At 42.6% G+C, this 18,858-nt stretch overlaps 1 protein-coding gene across 3 annotated transcripts in view; it reads left to right on the forward strand.

Moving 5' to 3' along the window:
- The first annotated feature begins 5,099 nt into the window (after positions 1 to 5,099).
- The window catches only part of LOC126035492 (AN1-type zinc finger protein 5-like), a 49,387-nt gene continuing 35,628 nt past the window's right edge, over positions 5,100 to 18,858 (forward strand). For 2 of the 3 annotated variants that reach the window (XR_007504948.1, XM_049794136.1), the window contains exons 1-4: positions 5,100 to 9,307; positions 10,106 to 10,269; positions 10,669 to 10,780; positions 11,597 to 11,694. Coding sequence is in view for 2 of the 3 variants with exons in the window: in XM_049794136.1 (XP_049650093.1) it covers positions 9,105 to 9,307; positions 10,106 to 10,269; positions 10,669 to 10,780; positions 11,597 to 11,694 (577 nt within the window). In the remaining variant the exon portion in view is untranslated. The remainder of the gene's footprint in view (positions 9,308 to 10,105; positions 10,270 to 10,668; positions 10,781 to 11,596; positions 11,695 to 18,858) is intronic. The other variant, XM_049794137.1, reaches the window with a different exon arrangement.

An 18,858-nucleotide genomic window follows, 5' to 3' on the forward strand; every position in this document is an offset into this window, starting at 1 on the left:
ACTGCTATTTTGAAAAGCAACTATAAGTCTATGGTGTCATCATCCATCTGCTTCTTTCTTGATCTAGGTATCCCTGGAGTTGGTCTTGCTACAGTTACTTCTCTATGATGCCACATAATGGGAGGGTTTCACGGAAGTGTTTGGAGGGGCTAGGATGCTGGCATTATCTTGGTAGTCCAGGGATATCCTTTCTTCTTTGTGGATGGCTTTAAGATTCCGAGAAACAAAAGGTCCTTATCTTCAAGGTGTGGGCTGTCCTCTTTGCAGTGAGCTGGGGCCCTTCAGTTATGCTGACTTAACCATGTTTATACAGTATACAATGTAAAATATATATCTCTTAAAAAGCTAATACAATTTCATACTATTAGGAAAGTTCATACAATTTCATACTATAAAGACTAATTGGTACAATGGTTAGGGAATGCGATTTTCCTAACAAAGCTCTTCCTGTTGCTCTTGACATTCCTTGCAAGTCTCAACTCCAACTGAGCTTTAACTTTCTTGATACCATCCCTATATGCCTGGGCAATGTTTCTTGATTCCTCCTCTGTAGCCTGTCTCTGCTTTTATCCTCTGCATGCTGCCTTTATGTGTTGGAGCTCCATTATTAGTGCCCTATACTTCTGCAGAGCTTGCTTTCCTTCAGCACAGTATAATTCCATTTACCTGAAAGTTTTATCTATACCTGATAGAAGCTTTTGGGTCTTAGGAGACATCAGTCTGGCAAACAAGGAAAGAGATCAGCTCTAGAAGGCATATCAGGCAAAAAGAGTTTTTTCTAATGATTTCAGTGCTATACTTCCCATAAAGCCATACCTTCCAATTCTAGCTGTTTTCTTCAGATTAAATGGTTTAAAGAGGCCCATAAATATATGCCTCAATACACTGTAGCCTCCGAAAATCAATAGAATATGGTAGAAACTGCATTTAAGCAAAGTTGAATTATGTAGACCATTTATCTAAAGCAGCTTTGAATTTTACAGAAGATCTTCTATTCCTAAGATACATGTATTCATGTAAGCATGGTATGTTTATCTTCCATTTCCTAGAAATACTACCTTACAAATATTTTAATTGCCTTTAATTTGCTATGACGAAATAATCATTCTCCTATACCTACTAAACAGTGTTTTGAAACTATAAGCTACCCTGTGCTGCTCCCCCAGTGAGCAAGAAGTCTGAAATAACAAGCTTTATTCCTTCCTTTGATTTCTTTTTCCTCTTGCCATGCTCTCCAGGCTTGCATGCCCTTCTAACTCCCTATCCTGGGTTCAGTTGGGATAGAGTTAATTTTCACAGGAACCTGGGAGGGGGCACAGCTGGGACAGCTGACCTGAACCAGCCAAGGAGCTATTCCATACCATGTGACATCATGCTCAGTATATAAATGGGGAGCGGGCTGGGAGGAACGCTCTGCTCTCGGTATTGGAAGTGGTGGAGCGTCGGGTTCTGGGTGGTGAGCAGTTGCACTGTGCATCACTCGTTTTGTATATTATTTTATTAGTACCGTTGTAACTTCTGGTTTTGTGTTGTCCCAGTAAACTGTCCTTATCTCAACCCACGAGGTTGGGTTTTTTTTTTCTTCTCTCTCCTCTCCTTTCTGATTCTCCTCCCCCTCCCACCGGGGGGGGGGGGGGGGGGGCGGGAGGAGTGAGCGAGCGGCTGCGTGGTCCTTTGTTACCGGCTGGGCTGAAACCATGACGCTCCCTCTCTCCACAGCGATGTAGCCTTTCTGTCTCTCTTAACTGTTGTCTTAAATGTCAAATAAACCCTTTGTAATTGTCCTGGTTTTGGCTGGGCTAGAGTTAATTTTCTTCCTAGTAGCTGGTACAGTGTGTTTTGGATTTAGTGTGAGAATAACGTTGATAACACACTGATGTTTTAGTTGTTGCTAAGTAGCCCTTATCCTAACTTAAGGATTTTTCAGTTCCCCATGCTCTGCCAGCAAGCAGGCGTACAAGAAGCTGGGAGAGAGCATAGTCAGGACAGCTGACCTGAACTAGCCAAAGATAGAATGTCATGCTCAGTATATAAGCTGAGGGGAGTTGGCTGGGAGGGGTGGATTGCTGCTTGGGCATTGGTCAGCAGGTGGTGAGCACTGTGCATCACTTACCTTTTCTTGGGTTTTATTACTTTTTTTTTTACAATTATTATTATATTTTATGATTATTATCATTAGTGTTTTATTTTAGTTATTGAACTGTTCTTATCTCAACCCATGAGTTTTACTACCTTTTTTTTTATTCTCTCTCCTATCCCACTGGGTGGGGGGGAAGTGAGTGGTTGTGTGGTGCTCTAGTTGCTGGCTGGGGTTAAACAACGACACCTATCTAAGTCAGTGTTACATCCTCTGAACATGTAGTTTTATCAACATCTAATAGACAGAAAGTCTGATCTAAAGTTTGGACATGTAAAAATATATAAATATTTAATCTTGAGGTTCAGTGACCCACAAATTTGCAAAACTGAATGCAAGTCAAAGTTTGGATTTCAAGTTCACCCTATGTTTATAGGTGGTCACAACCAATAAAGTCTGTGAGAAAGACAGCAAACCTTCAGGTAGACCATAGAACAAAGATATCCCATATACAACAAATCCCTTCATGTCTCAATTATCTGGAAAACATGTTTCAATCTGATATCTTTGTATACTATAGAGATTCCTCTGCTTCTAGTAAATACAGTTCATAAATACCCAAAATTTAAGATTTTTAAATCAATGAAACTCACAAGAAATAGTTTATTTACACTGTAATCTCACAGAAAAAAATCCACCATCAAGCACAGAATTATCCCATTTTTTAAAAAACTGACTTATCACTGCAGACGATTCATTAAGTCAGATAACCTATTGAAACAAAAAGTTGCCAACTAGTGTCTTAATAGTTGTTTAGGTATAAAAGTGTAGGTAGACAATAGCCAATGAATCCAGAAGAGAGCTAAAAAGTGAGTGTGAGATTAAAAAACCCAAATGGCTGCTTGTGATGGATGCACCCCACTGAGTGAGTGAACAGTACTTTGGTTCAGGCATCACCGATAAGTAGGCCTGACTGAAATCAGCCTTTCTGTGCAAACCTTGAGACTTGTGCTAGGGCATACCTTCTCAGGAACTAAGGAGTCTAGGCCATGTCTTATCAGGAGCTAGCAGTGCCAGCCTGAGCTGGGACTAGACAAAACTAAAACTGCTACAGCTGTACTCCTGCACATACACCAAAGGGGGGGCTTGACTACAAGTCAATCATTTTATGCTATAAATATCTGTAGTTCCCCCCCCCCCCCCCCCCCCAGCCCTTTGAGCTTTCCTGTCTGGCAGCAGGCTGCATGGCAGTGATCTCCCCCTTGAGCAGGGACCCCTCTTAAGGTTACTCCTTGAGGTTGGGAGACCCTTTACCCAGCATCTGATATCTATTGATATAGAGAACTAACTACTAATTGCTCAATGATTGTCTCTCTATAACTTTACATACGAGACAAAGACTGGTGTTTGTAAGAAGGAACCATGAACAATCACAAAATCTTGTCGAGAAGACACAAGTAGAGGCCTTGCTTGAATAGAAAGGGCTGGCAAAGATACGAACTCCTGCCTTTGTTCTCGTAACCATATGATTCTTGTAACACTGCTTACCAAGGACTGGTGTCTGTCAAGGATTAAGCATGTCAGGGACCGGTACTCGTCAAGGACGGATGCGTTAACCAAGGAAGTGATAACAAGAACTGAAATATAGGTCTAAGATAAGGTGTATGAGAAGCAACCATAAAACTGTTATAATTGCCTAGTAAGAAGAGAGCATGCGTGAATGACTAAAGTTCATCTAAAGGACAGAAGAGGAAGATAGAACCCCTGAAGAAGTAAACGACTACCAGAGACAAATCTGAGCATGTGCAATGATGACATATACATTTTAGAATTGCTGACACAAGCCTTTTTAATTACTCCGCCTCACTTATGCATACGTATGTTTTTGTATTGAATAACCTTATGAATATGTATATTTACATTGTATAAATTTCTGGTAAATTGTGCAACAGTGTGCACGATAGGTGGAGCGATCCCCTGTGCAACCAGTGCTGTCAATAAAGAATACCTACTTAATAGTTAATCAAACTATTGAGTTAATTTCTTTGAATCACTATAATGAGATAAGCAACATTTTACATTAGGCCTAAAAGTATATTGTATGTTAGCAACATTTACATATCCAGCTACAGCTTAATTATAAGTGTAGTAAGTAGTAAAATGTTTGACCACTAAATTATCGTTTAAATAATCATTTAGATAACTGTCAATCACTTTAATTACCATTCAGTTATTTCTTAATCACCACTTGATTACCATTTAATTTTCATTCCATCGTCAACTATTATTTGATCATTGTTTAATCAGTAATAAACCCCTTTTAGTTAACCCCACAACGATGACTTCTCTTAATAATTCACCTGTGACACTGCTGCACGTGCAAGTTTAAACGGAACCGTTAATTAGGGGAGGAGGTGTCTGTTATTAGGATAAGTGGATGGGGGAAGGCTTTGTTTCCTCTATTTCCTTGCACGTAGCCAGTTGTTACTGCTCTGGATATGGTTCCTTCCGCTTCCCCACCCCCCCTGGAGGGCAAGCGATATTCTCTGACTATGTGTGGAGTCTCTGTCCATTCCTGTATAGTTCCCCCGTCTCGGGGAGGGGGAGGTTGGTGACTCTGCAGACAATCGCGGTGGTACCGTGAGCCACCTTGTGCGTGCTTCGTCCTCTCTTTCCCCTCCCTAGCCGTCTCCGCATAGGAGCGCGCAGGCCTCGGCAGCAGCCAGGAGGAGGCGGAGCTGATGCGAGCGGAGCGGCGGGTTCGGGTTCCTCCTTCCTCCACCTTTCTTCCCCAGTTCTTTCTCTTTCTTGCGCCTTCCTTTCGTCCTTCTGCGCTTCTCGTTCCGCGCGTCTCGTTCCGCGCTGCTGCCGCAGAAAGGAAGCGGTGGTAGTGCTGCCAGCTTTGTGCCTCACACCTTCTTGCCTTTCGCTCTTCCAGAAACAGTCCAGAGCCACCTGCAGCGCCTCCGACATCGGCCGCGGGGTTTCTCGCTCCCCGCCCCCAAGAGCAGGTACGCGGGCGCTGCAGGGCGGCTGAGGGGGATGCGGGCTCGGTTTCTGAGAGCTGTTAGCGCGGTGGCTGTGTGCGCTGAGGAGCGGCGCGGGGGGGCGCTTGGGCCTCCTCGCGGCGTTTCTGCCGCCTTCCGCGAGGCGAGGGGTGGTAGGGCGTCTCTCGTCTCCCCTGGCGATCTCCTTTCGCTCTCTGATGCGGTGGGTGCTGCGGAGGGAGGCCGTGGGCCGGGCTGGCGCACACCCCACTCCCCCCTTAGTGTGGTAGACAAAGGGAGCGAGATAGTGAGGCTTCCTCAGTTCTCGCTGAGAGAAGGGCGGTGAGGGGAGCCGCGCGGCAACCGGTGCCGAACAAGATTCAGGGGTTTGTGAGAGGCCCTGGAGCGGCAGGGAGTGCCCCCGGGCTCCACATTTCCGGCTTGGCACCATCTCCTGATTTTGTTTGTTTTTGTTTGGTTTTTTGGGGTGTGTGTGTTTTGTTTTCCTCCTTAGCCCGGCAGCCTCCGGGTCTTTTGTGTTCCGGTGTCCTCGGTGCTGGGGGGGGAGGGGGAGGGAGAAGGCAACTGAAACGTATCATGCTTTGAGCACTTGGTGCTGCCTTCCCTTTTGTCTGACTCATTGAGCTGGATTGTCATTGGGAAATGCCCGGTTTTGATCCGTGTTCTTCGCATTTACTACGTCTTTTTGCTTCACCTAGAACGCTGTTAGAGAGGCGTATACCTGAAACATACTTGTTTGTGTGGTTTTTTTTTTTGTGGTCCATATTCTAGCTGAGGATATTCAGATAAACAAGTATTAATTTAACCAGCCAGTTTAGCCCCATTGCTGACTCAATTCCAAGGTTTTATTATTGGTTTAAAATTAGCTTGCATTTGTATTCCCTTTATATTAAGTATTAGAATAACTTTAAGTGCATTTATTATGCACTTCACTCAGTGCATAAGTGTTAGGATTTGCTTGTAGTTTATTGGAAGTGCATTTGGTGTGCAAGAAAGAGCTTAGTTATATTGATCATTCAAATAATCTGAGTATCTGCCGTTATTAAAGTTGACTATGCTTCAGCTTAGTTGCGATTTGGAACTAAAAATGTCTTAGTTATGAGACTTTAATAATAAAGTATTTATGTTCCCCTTTAGTTTAGCTGTGTAAATTTGCTAGTAACTGTGAAGGTCAGTGATGTAAATTACTGTTTGAGTTAACATGCTGAATAAAATAGCTCCTTTTTATATTGGGAGGTCAGGGTTGAACAGGGACATCTCTGAGGGTTAAGACTTTCTCCTTTTGGGGGTAGAAGAGATCTTTATATTTTTTGCAAAGGTTTGGTTGTAACCACCCAACCAAAAGGTTAGGGAATGCATTTGTAAGGCCATGAGAGAGTAATCATCTCTTAGGTCTCTGATCATAGCCAGGTGTTTTCTGTTTTTGCTGTGAAATAGGGATGCAATTGTCTGAGATGACTACTTCATGATGCTGCATTTTCTTTATTGAATTTAAGTATTTGCACTCTTTCTCTAGAGAAGAAGCTCTAGGCGTGTTAATCAAATTTCATATTTTCTTCTTGCAGTGGCTGTATGCTCGGCCACTTCAGTTCTGTGGGATGTTGGAGTTGGCAGCCTTCAGAGATATAAATAGAAACTGATTTCAGAGGCCCCTGTTGATAAGGTTTTGTGTCTGAGCCTTTAGTTTAGCCTGTCACACTGCAACCTTGTGACAGGCAGAAGCTAATGCACTCACCCACGTGGCCCAAGTTTCTGAGAAAAGTTCAGGAAAGCAGATATGTAATGGTATTAGCTAGTTTTTCAGGGAAATAGAACTGAATTTGTAAGGCCTTAGCTAGTTAGTGATCTTAGTAGAAAAGCTCGTAGGGAAGAATTGGAGAAGTCTGTAATCTGTCTCTTCCAAAAACTACTTTCACTGTTGGTTCAAAAGATTAAATGGCATATTTTAGTGTCCTGGTTAGCAGATTAAATTCTGGAAAGTATATTATAACCTAGTCAGGTGATACTTGGACCTTAGAGTGTGAAAAAGCACAATTTCTTAAGCATTGGATAACAACTTGATGTTTCAATCAGGGGCATGTATTTCTAGTAGTGAGACTGCTGACAAAGGAGCCATGAAGACTCTTGTTTGTAATATGTTAATACCTGAAGCTAAACTTATTAAGTGGTGAAGCATGCTAATTTGAAAGTGGAGTGAGTCAATTGAGATTGATGGTGGTAGTGTATGCGATAGCACTTTTGATAGCACTTTGAGTGTACCTGCATAATAATGGCAGAAGTACAGTCTGTATTTGTATTATAATAACATAGAGCTACAATAAAGATGAGAATTTTTTTTAAGTATTGGATTTTCTGTTGTGTCCATTGACTGGTGTGTGGTTATAAAACTGCAATTTGAGAGGTATATGAGAATAAGTGTGAGTTTGCTTTGTAGTACTGAAACAAAGGTATAAATTGTTGAAGTCCCATGACTACCAGCAGGCAAACAGATTAATTTTACTCTTCTCCTGCTATTGATTTACTTTGATCCTAGAAGTTTAGATTAACTAGACAAATGCTGCTGTCAGTTACAGTTGTCATACTGTTGAGATATGTGGTTACAGCTTGTAGTGTAGCTTTTTTAAGTTATAAAAAGCCTTTTCTTTATACACTAGAGTTAATTAGCATTTGATATGTTCGAGTTCTCATGAGCTTCAGCAGACAAATATCCCTTATTGTGTCCGCCCTTAAAGAAGGCGGCAGTAATCTAGAGTTTTCACTAAAATGTCTCCAAGTGCCATAGGCAGTACTTCCACTAAATCTAATTTTTTGAAGGACAAGTGCAATATTCTTATGTGTCCTCAATTTGTAGTAGATTGCTTGATTACTATATTCCAGTTTTATTGCCATTGGGAACTAAGGATTTGGTTACTATATCAGTTCTTCTACTACCTTTGTTTTGCGGAGGTTAACTACCAGTGAAGGTGAAACATTTTTATTCCTAACTTTTGAAGTTGATGGCAGAGATGAAGGTCAGCATTATCTACCTTTAGGAGGTGCAGAAGTCTGCCTATATCTTTAAGACAAAAGGTTTAACTGGCTTTTTGGAAATATGTAGGTTGTGTAAATGAATGCGTTCAACAGTCTAAAATGGGTTTATTTTTCTTGGAAGAGTAAGAACTGGTCTAAGCTTATTTCAGAAATGCTTTTTGATCATCTGTTTTGAGGGCTTGTTGTATGCATGTTGTTGCCAGTTAATATTCAGTATTGGGCTTCATATGCAATTTAAGCAGAGTTAAAGGTCTTGTTACAGAAAATTCTCCTAAATATTAAAAAAAACCCAGAAAACCAGTTTTAAAATGACTGTTTCCCATACTTCAGTGACTTTTGTTCTCTTTAACAAATGTATTGTGAAAGTACAAACTGCTAATAATGGGATTAGCATCAGAATGATGCAAGATCAACATTATTGAAAAAGTGGAGTTCTTCTGGAGTCTGCAAAAATAAGCTATGCTAATTACCAGAGTTGTTTAGTAGACCCGAACTTGGTCTTGCTTATTCTACTCATCTAGCTGTGTGGGTTGTTTTTTTTTTTCTACCCTGTAAGTGCTCAGAGGTTGGTAATAAAGTTTCTGTTGGCAGTTGAATTCGATTTGGTTGTAACCTGCACACACAGCTCAGTCTGACAAGTATATTACTTCAGTATTACTATGTATATTGGGTTTGTGTGGCAAGGTTTTGGTAGCGGGGGGCCGCAGAGGTGGCTTCTGTGAGAATCTGGTAGAAGCTTCCCCTATGTCCAATAGAGCCAATGCCAGCTGGCTCCAAGATGGACCTGCTGCTGGCCAAGGCTGAGCCAATCGGCGACAGTGGTAGCACCTCTGTGATAACATATTTAAGAAAGGGGAAAAAACTGTGCAACAGCAGTTGGAGGAGAGGAGTGAGAATGTGAGAAAACCAACTCTGCAGACACAAAGGTCGGTGAAGAAGGAGGGGGAGGAGGTGCTCTATGTGCTGGAGCAGAGATTTTCCTGCAGCCCATGGTGAAGACCATGGTGAGGCAGGTTATCCTCCTGCAGCCCATGGAGGTTAATGGTGGAGCAGATATCCATCTGCAGCCTGTGGAGGACCCCATGGTGGAGCAGGTGGATGCACCTGAAGGAGGCTGTGACCCCCATGGGAAACCTGTGCTGGAGCAGGTTCCTGGCAGGACCTGTGGAGAGAAGAGCCCATGCTGGAGCAGGTATTCTGGCAGGACTTGTGACCCCATGGGGGACCCATGCTGGAGCAGTGTGCTCCTGAAGGATTGTACCCCATGGAAGGGACCCACACTGGAGCAGTTTGTGAAGAACTGTATAGCCTGTGGGAAGGACCCATGTTGGAGAAGTTCATGGAGGACTGTCTCCCATGGGAGGGACCCCACACTGGAGCAGGGGAAGAGTGTGAGGAGGAAGGAGCAGCAGAGACAGCATGTGATGAACTGACCGCAACTCTAATTCCCTGTGCCACTGGGGGGGGTGTGGGGAGGAGGTAGAGAAAATTGGGAATGAAGTTGTGCCTGGGAAGAAAGGAGGGGTGGGGGGAAGGTGTTTTAAGATTTGGTTTTATTTCTCACTACCCTACTCTGTTTTGATTGGTAATAAATTAGTTTCCTTGAGTAGAGTCTGTTTTGCCTGTGATGGTAATTGCTGTGTGGTCTCTCCCTGTCCTTATCTCCACTCATGAGCCTTTCATTGTATTTGTCTCCCCCTGTCCAGTTGAGGAGGGAGAGTGATAGAGCAGCTTGGTGGGCACCTGATGTCCAGTCAAGGTCAACCCACTACACTGTGATAATGCTTTTTACCTCTCAGAGGTTCATAATGATTTTACTTATCAATACAATTGAAGTATTAAATTATATATTAACATCCATATAGTCATCTTTAAAAATGCTGATACACTTTTTGTGGGCAAGGTAAGCAGACCTGCTTTAATTCTATAGCCCTGTAATTTATTTTGGTGAAATGCCAGTTCCTAATGCAGTTCTTGATTTTATTTACAGCATTGAAATGGCTCAGGAGACAAACCAGACCCCAGGGCCCATGCTGTGTAGTACAGGATGTGGATTTTATGGAAATCCTAGGACAAATGGCATGTGTTCTGTTTGCTACAAAGAGCATCTTCAGCGTCAGCAGAATAGTGGTAGAATCAGCCCAATGGGTAAAGGTTTGAGTCCTTTTTTTTTTTGGTGTGTGTGTGTGTGTCTTGAAAATATAATGTATAGGTGATGAGAGGAATTGCAGAATGTATCTCAGGAGATCTAATAGCTGCATACTAAAACTATGACTGTTGAAGGGAATAATACTTTTAAATCACAGTAAAAATGAAAATGCATTTTTGTGTAATATATTTTGGCCCACTTGGTGTTGAGCCTTAATTTGCATTTCTACTTACTCTCTGCTATGTGTTCTTATACAATCCCTGTATTTTGGTCATTAACAACGTAGTCTGTATTTAAGAAGACCCAGTAGAATGAGGAAATGGTTCATAACTGTATGCAAAACTACTTGACTAACTTGTATTTTATGCTTTGGTTAATTAACTTCTCAAATTTCTGTTATATAGGGACAGCTAGTGGTTCAAACAGTCCTACCTCAGACTCTGCATCTGTACAGAGAGCAGACACTAGCTTAAACAACTGTGAAGGTACTGCTAGTAGCACATCTGAAAAATCAAGGTAAGATTATAGAATCATTTAGGTTGGGAAAAGACCCTTAAGATTGAGTCCAACCATAAACCTAACATTGCCAAGTCCACCACTAAACTATGTCCCTAAGCACTGCATCTACAGTCTTTTAAATATCTCTAGGGATGGTGACTCCACCACTTCCCTGGGCAGCCTGTTCCAATGTTTGACAACCCTTTCAGTGAAGAAATTTTTCCTAATATCCAGTCTAAACTGCCCCTGGTGTAACTTGAGGCCGTTTCCTCTTGTTTTGTCGCTTGTTACTTGGGAGAAGAGACCAACACCTACCTCACTACAACCCCCTTTCAGGTAGTTGTAGAGAGCGATAAGGTCTCCCCTCAGCCTCCTTTTCTCCAGACTAAACAGCCCCAGTTCCCTCAGCTGCTCCTCACAAGACTTGTTCTCTAGACCCTTCACCAGATGAAGGTATTATTTTGAGGTTTGAATGAATGGTGAGTGTATAGCAAGTTAAAATAACATTGCAGTAACCTTGCCCTATTACAATGAGTTTATGCAGAGGAAAAAGGGACAGTATATCTGCCAGTACTTTATGAATCTTTATAAATGAGAGCTAATTAGTGTTTGGTGTTGGACTACTGCATTTACAAGGACATTTCTGGTTTATCTGGGGAAATGTTTGCTACAGATTGCCTAGTTTCTTCTAGGGAAGAGAGACAGAAAAAGTACACGTCAGTAATGTGTATTGGTAATAACTGATCAGGTAGTCTATTGATGGATTTTAACAGTTTAAGCTCTTATTATGAGCTCAAAACTAATGTAATTACCTATTTCACTGTACGTAAACAGAAATGTGCCTGTTGCCGCTTTGCCTGTAATGCAGCAAATGACAGAAATGAGCATTTCGAGAGAGGAAAAAGTATCACCGAAAACAGAGATGGAGCCAGGTATGTTTGCAGAGTAACACTGGGTACAACTGACTTAACAGAAGCTGACAATTTATTTACTTTCTCTTAAGTAGGCATATCCCTTTGTGGTGATAGTCTTGAGGAACTGTTAATTATGGATGCTTCTTGAGTATTGGTACTCTCAGAATTAAGAAAGATGGTTAGTGCTAGAATATAGTTTTCAGACACATGTTCAATTTCAGTATATAACTTGATGCTTGAGGAGCATTTTGGCTATCAAACCTTCATTTTTAAAAGACAAATTGCATCTGGATGCAAGGTGTTCAATTCTGAAGTCGGTGTTGATTTCTGTAAAATCTAGCAGCACAGTTCCTGCTGACTTGTAGCAATCAAAATGGTTTGTTGCATATGAAGAACAGAGTTCTTAATAAATTCTATTCTATAGAAGGATGAGAGTGGGGGCAAAGGGAATACTTGATTTAAAATACTAACAAAGATTGCTAAAGGTTCTTGGACTAATTGAGTAATCGGTAGATATAACAAAAACATTGTTCTGTGGATATAGAATACATATGGCATTAATTGCTTAGTGAGAATGTTCAATTTAAGTTTTACTCCTGTTCAGGAAGGTTGTAGCTGTAGTAGTTAAACTTTGAAGTGTAAAGTATTTCTTTGGTGGGAGGTGGGGAGGGACTGCTTTTCTACCTACTAATGAGTGATTGAATTCATGTTTTATTATGTAGCAGTTAATTCAAATGGGTATCTTAATGTATTTGTTCGATATCTATAGGTATTGATACTTGTTAATTTTAACAGTTCTGAAACAGTCTTAAAACATTAAAAGCTGATGTTTAATAGGAAAATCTCTTCACTACAGCTGAAGATAAAATGATTTTTTTTGTTTTGAAAATCTGAGTTTAAAATTCCAGAAGGTACCACTCAGCATTATATAGATGCATCTTTGTCAATAAGACTGCTGTTACAGCTGATAGTTGCTCAGTGTTTGTACACAGGTTTTTACTATTGTAATTAGGTCATGTTAAGTTAAAATTGTGACTTGAACTAAATTACAATTGCTTTTACTATATTCTTTTTTGATTATGTACAGACTAAGGAGATGTTTACATGTTGCAGTTTCTTGTAACTTATATGAAGAGACTTATTGTATGTAACTTAGAAATTTATACTTTGTTACAATATTTATAAACCCATATTGTCTTGTTATGAATAGCTACCTTAAGTGACAGGCAGGAAAGAAATATATAAAATGGTAGCAGTGGTCAAGTAATAGATGAATTTTGTCTTATTAAAACTGCCAATAGGGATTTGTCATTCTGCCCACTGTAAAGGGGCAATCTTCTGTTTCTGTTGACTCTATTAATTTTCTCACAACAAGGCAACTAAATGGTAGTGTCACACAGCACTCTATTGATTAGAACAGGGGAAAAAAAATCCCTAAAGGCAACTCAAGATAATAATCTTGCAGCTTGAAACTCAGAGTTGAAATGAGTCAAAGCTCTGCTAAAGCTTGTGTAGAGATCATTGGGAAAACTACCATGGATATTAAATATTTGGAAAAAAACTTCTATAACAAAATTGTCTTCCTTAGTACATAACCATAAATTCTTGAAACAGTCTTCAGCTGCTCTAAAACTAGAAGTTCATCAAGTTGGGGGCAGATTTTAGCACAGAATAGTGTCCTTATACATGTCCTTACATACTATTCTTAGATTGCTATTGTGATTTAAGCCTAGCCAGCAACTAGGTACCATGCAGCTGCTCGCTCCCTCCCTCCCGCACTCCCAGTGGGATGGGGAGGAGAATAGGAAAAAAACGGTAAAAATTGTGGGTTGAGATAAGAATGATTTGGTAACTAAAGTAAAATAAAATGCAATACTAACAATAATAAAATATAATAATAGTTGTAATGAAAAGGAATATAATAATTAAAATAAAACCCAAGAGAAGACAAGTGATGCACAATGAAATTGCTCACCACCCGCAGACCGATGTCTGAGTGGCAATCTGTGCCTCCTGTCCAACTCCCCCCAGCTTATATACTGAGCATGATGTTCTATTGTATGGAATATACCTTTGGCTAGTTTGGGTCAGTTGTCCTGGCTGTGTTCCCTCCCAGCTTCGTCTATGCCTGCTTGCTGGCAGAGCATGGGGAACTGAAAAATCCTTAACTTAGGATAAGGACTACTTAGCAATAACTAAAACATCAGCATGTTATCAATGTTATTCTCACACTAAATCCAAAACACACTGTACCAGCTACTAGGAAGAAAATTAATTCTAGCCCAGCTGAAACAAGGACAATATCTGCTCCTTATTCTATACCATTTACATCATGCCCAGATCCCACACTTCCTGATGTATTTCCAATTAATCACCACCACTTTTCCTGTCTTTTGATACATACACACAGATATTCCTGCAGTCTATGGGCCATCTCTATCAAATGTCTATTCAGTTCATTCAGTGCATGACTTTGGGCTACATCTGTCATAAGTCTGTCTGGGCAGGAGGGATGCTGTGAAGTCTATTCAGCTGGCAGAACAGGATCGGGCTTTGGTTTGGTGTGGTGTGGCGAGTGGGTGATGTTGGGTGCAGCAGGAGGATGGTGTGGTGTTGGATTGTTGCATGCTGAAGTCAGTCCTGGTTCCATCAACACTATGCTTTGCTTGGTTTTATCAAACTTCATTCTTGCTTGATCTAAGTGATTATTACTGTAATGCCATTGATATAGCATATAACAATTACAGTAATGATAACATACAGTGGCAGGGTGGTGTCATGGTTTCAGCCCAGCCAGTAACAAAGGACCATGTAGCTGCTTGCTCACTCCTCCTGCCCCCCTCCGCTGGGAGGGGGAGGAGAAGCAGAAAGGAGAAAAACAAAAAATGGAACCTCAAGGGCTGAGATAAGGACAATGTAGTGGGACAACACAAAAACAGAAGTTACAACAACAACGGTACTAATAAAAGAATATACAAAGTGAGTGATGCACAGTGCAACTGCTCACCACCTGGAACCTGATGTTCTGCCACTTCTGATACTGAGAGCAGAGCACTCCCCCCCCCCCCCCAGCCTGCTCCCCATTTATATACCAGGCATGATGTCACATGGTATGGAATAGCTCCTTGGCTATTTCAGGTCAGTTGTCCTGGCTGTGCCCCCCTCCCAGGTTCCTGTGAAAATTAACTCTATCCCAACTGAAGCCAGGCCATTATCCACCCCTTATTCTATACCATCTACATCATGCCCAGATCCTACATTTTCCAATTAATCACCACCACTTTCCTTGCATTATATACATATATGTACATGGACAACACCCCCCCGCCCCCAAATAGCATTCCCTTAGTCTATGGGCCATCCCTCTAATGTGTCCGTTGAGTTTATATAATCCATGACTGTGGGGCTCCATCTGTTGTAACAGTCCTTCAGGGTCAGAGAGATGGTGTGAGATGTTGGGTTGTTGTATGCTGCCTCTGGAGCTTGTGGCTGGTACATTTGGTGCAACCCCACACCCTTGGTCTGCAGGTTGAAGATGTTGATCTTGAGGAAATCGCTGGGTGCCAGTTCAAGTTCCATCACTGTTGCACTTGGCTCGGTTTCAAAGTCCATCCTGCAGTCATTTGGGTAATTCTTACTGTGATACCCTTGATATGGCATATAGACACTATAGATACAATGATATATATGGGCAGATTATTTAGCAGTTAACATCATACAGCCTAATTCACTGGCTAGTCTCTCCCAAAATCAAATCTCCTTGAGGTACACATCAAACTTCCCCATCCCTCTGCATCACCCAGCAAGTGTACCCAGGTCCTTCAGCAAAAGCAATCCTGTGGATGGGTTTGTCTCTGCTTGAGACAGGACTAACCCAGACTGTCTTCCCTAACATACTCTTCATGCGCACTACAGGGACTTTATCTCCTTCTACAGTATGTGGAAGTCTTGGTTGGGTGGGGCCAGCCTGATGGGCAGATCCTCTAGTATTAACCAACCAGGTGGCTCTTTTGCTAAATGTGTATCTCGGTGTTTGAAATTCCCACCCCCCATTGCTTGCAAGGTACTTTTCAGCAGTCCATTGTATCGTTTGATTTTTCCGGATGCCGGTGCATGATAGGGGATGTGATACACCCACTCAATGCCATGCTCTTTGGTCCAGGTGTCTATGAGGTTGTTTCAGAAATGAGTCCCGTTGTCTGACTCGATTCTTTCTGGGGTGCCGTGTTGCCATAAAATTTTCTCTTCAAGGCCCAGGATAGTGTTCTGGGTGGTGGTATGGGGCACGGGATATGTTTCCAGCCACCCAGTGCTTGCTTCCACCATTGTAAGCATATGGCGCTTGCCTTGGTGGGTTCGTGGGAGTGCAATATAGTCAATCTGCCAGGCTTCCCCGTATTTATATTTCGGCCATTGCCCTCCATACCACAGGGGCTTTAACTGCTTGGCTTGCTTAATTACAGTGTGTTTCACATTCACGGATAACTTGTGCAATAGTATCCATGCTCAAGTCCACCCCTTAATCATGAGCCCATCTATATGTTGTATCTCTTCCCTGATGGCCTGAGGTGTCATGGGCCCACAGAGCCATAAATAGCTCACCCTTATGTTGCCAGTCCAGGTCTACCTGAGACAGTTCAATCTTGGCAGCCTGTAGGGTTTAGGGATTATTCTGTGCGGGGCCCGGACGATAGAACACCAATATGATGATTAAAGTCACCACTTTATTGAGCTTAGCTGATCATTTTTATACAATTCTCTAAGTCGTTTAGAAGCTTTGATTGGCTGCTGCATGCAAGCATTTGGTGTCCACGCGCACAAGCATAAGCGGTGATTGGTTACATCGATACTGTCCACGGGTATAAACATAAGATACAGTTAGTTATACTCACTCTGTACACACGCATACACACAGGACATAATTGGCTATGTTAGTTGGAGCATGCAAAACTTGTCTCAGTCCAATTGGTCAAGATAAGCCCCTGAATTGAGGTTGTTTGTGCCCAGTTCCCTTTATCGTGGAATGTGTACCTGTGTTTTTCTAATTGGGATCTTTCTTCTTCTATCTTCTTGTTTAGTCTGTTCAAAGCCTTCTAAAGGTGTCTGGAAGAGTCTTGTAACCATGAGCTACTTTCAGGCCCGATAACCAAGTTCCATGTAATTTGAACCCTACAGCAGCCTGATACATCTGCTGGTTGTTTTGATGTTCTTCAGTGGCCCGACCCTTGGGTACGTGAGCATCTACGTGACGTACTTTTACAACTAATTTCTCTAGCCAAACAGCAATATCTTGCCACAGTGCGGCACCCAAATGGGTTTCCCTCTGCGCTGCCAGTTGCTCTGCTTCCATTGCTGTAGCCACCCGCAAAGGGCATTTGCCACCATCCATGAGTCAGTATAGAGATAGAACGCTGGCTACTTTTCTCTTTCAGCAATGTCTAAAGCTAGCTGGATGGCTTTCGCCTCTGCAAATTGACTCGATTCACCTTCTCCTTCAGCAGTCTCTGCGACTTGTCCTATAGGACTCCATACAGCAGCCTTCCACCTCCAATGTTTTCCCACAATGTGACAGGACCCATCAGTGAACAGGGCATATTGCCTCTCATTTTCTGACAATTTATTATACAGCGGGGCCTCTTCAGCCCGTGTTGCCTCCTCCCCTGGAGACGTTCCAAAATCTTTGCCTTCTGGCCAGTCCGTGATCACTTCTAAAATTCCTGGGCTACTGGGGTTTCCTATGCGAGCCCTCTGTGTGATCAGTGCGGCCCACTTACTCCACGTGGCATCAATTGCATGATGTGTAGAGGAGACCCCACCCCTTTGAACATCCAGCCCAGCACTGGCAGTTGGGGTGCTAAGAGGAGCTGTGTTTCAGTACCAACCACTTCTGAGGCGGCTTGAACTCCTTCATACGCTGCCAGTATCTCTTTTTCAGTTGGAGTATAGTGAGCCTCGGATCCTCGATATCCCCGACTCCAAAACCCCAAGTGTCGGCCTCGGGTCTCCTCAGGTGCTTTCTGCCAGAGGCTGCAGGTAGGGCCATTTTCCCCAGCTGCAGTGTAGAGCACGTTTTTAACATCTTGTCCTGCCTGGACTGGTCCAAGGGCTACTGCATGGACAATCTCCCGTTTAATTTCTTCAAAGGCTTGTTGTTGCTCAGGGCCCCATTTAAAATCGTTCTTCTGGGTCACTTGATAGAGAGGGCTTACAATCAGACTGTAATTTGGAATATGCATTCTCCAAAACCCCACGACACCTAAGAAGGCCTGTGTTTCCTTTTTATTGGTTGGTGGGGACATAGCTGCTGTGTTGTTGATCACATCCATGGGGACCTGACAACGTCCATCTTGCCATTTTATTCCTAAAATCTGGATGTCGTGTGCAGGTCCCTTGACCTTACTTTCTTTTATGGCAAAACCGGCTTTCAGAAGGATTTGGATGATTTTCTTCCCTTTCTCAAAGACTTCTTCTGCCGTGTTGCCCCATGCGATGATGTCATCAATGTATTGCAGGTGTTCCAGAGCTTCACCTTTTTCCAGTGCAGCCTGGTTTAGTCCATGGCAAATGGTGGGGCTGTGTTTCCACCCCTGGGACAGTCGATTCCAGGTGTACTGGATACCCCTCCAAGTAAAAGCCAATTGTGGATGACACTCTGCTGCTAGAGGGATTGAGAAAAACGCTTTAGCAGTGTCACCTGTGGCATATCACTTGGCTGCCTTTGATTCCAGTTCATTTTGAAGTTCTAGCATGCCCGGCATGGTAGTGCTCACCAGCGTTGTGACTTCATTCAGGCCATGATAGTCAACCTTTAGTCTCCACTCCCCATTAGACTTTTGCGCTGACCATATGGGACTATTAAAAGGTCAGTGAGTCCTACTGATCACTCCTTGGCTCTCCAGTTGATGAATCGGTGTACAGATGGGAATCAGGGAGTCTCGGTTGGTGTGATATTGGTGCCGGTGCTCTGTTGTGGTAGCAATTGGCACTTGTTGTTCTTCAACCCTCATCAGCCCCACAACTGAAGGGTCCTCAGACATGCCAGGCAAGGTGGACAGCTGTTCAATTTCCTCTGTATTCAAGGCAGTTATACCAAAGGCCCAACGGTACCCCTTTGGTCCTTAAAATAGCCTTTCCTGAGATAGTCTGTGCCAAGGATCCATGGGGCCTCTTGGCCAGTCACAA

The sequence above is a fragment of the Accipiter gentilis genome, chromosome W (genome assembly GCF_929443795.1).
Source record: "Accipiter gentilis chromosome W, bAccGen1.1, whole genome shotgun sequence".
NCBI lineage: Eukaryota > Metazoa > Chordata > Aves > Accipitriformes > Accipitridae > Astur > Astur gentilis.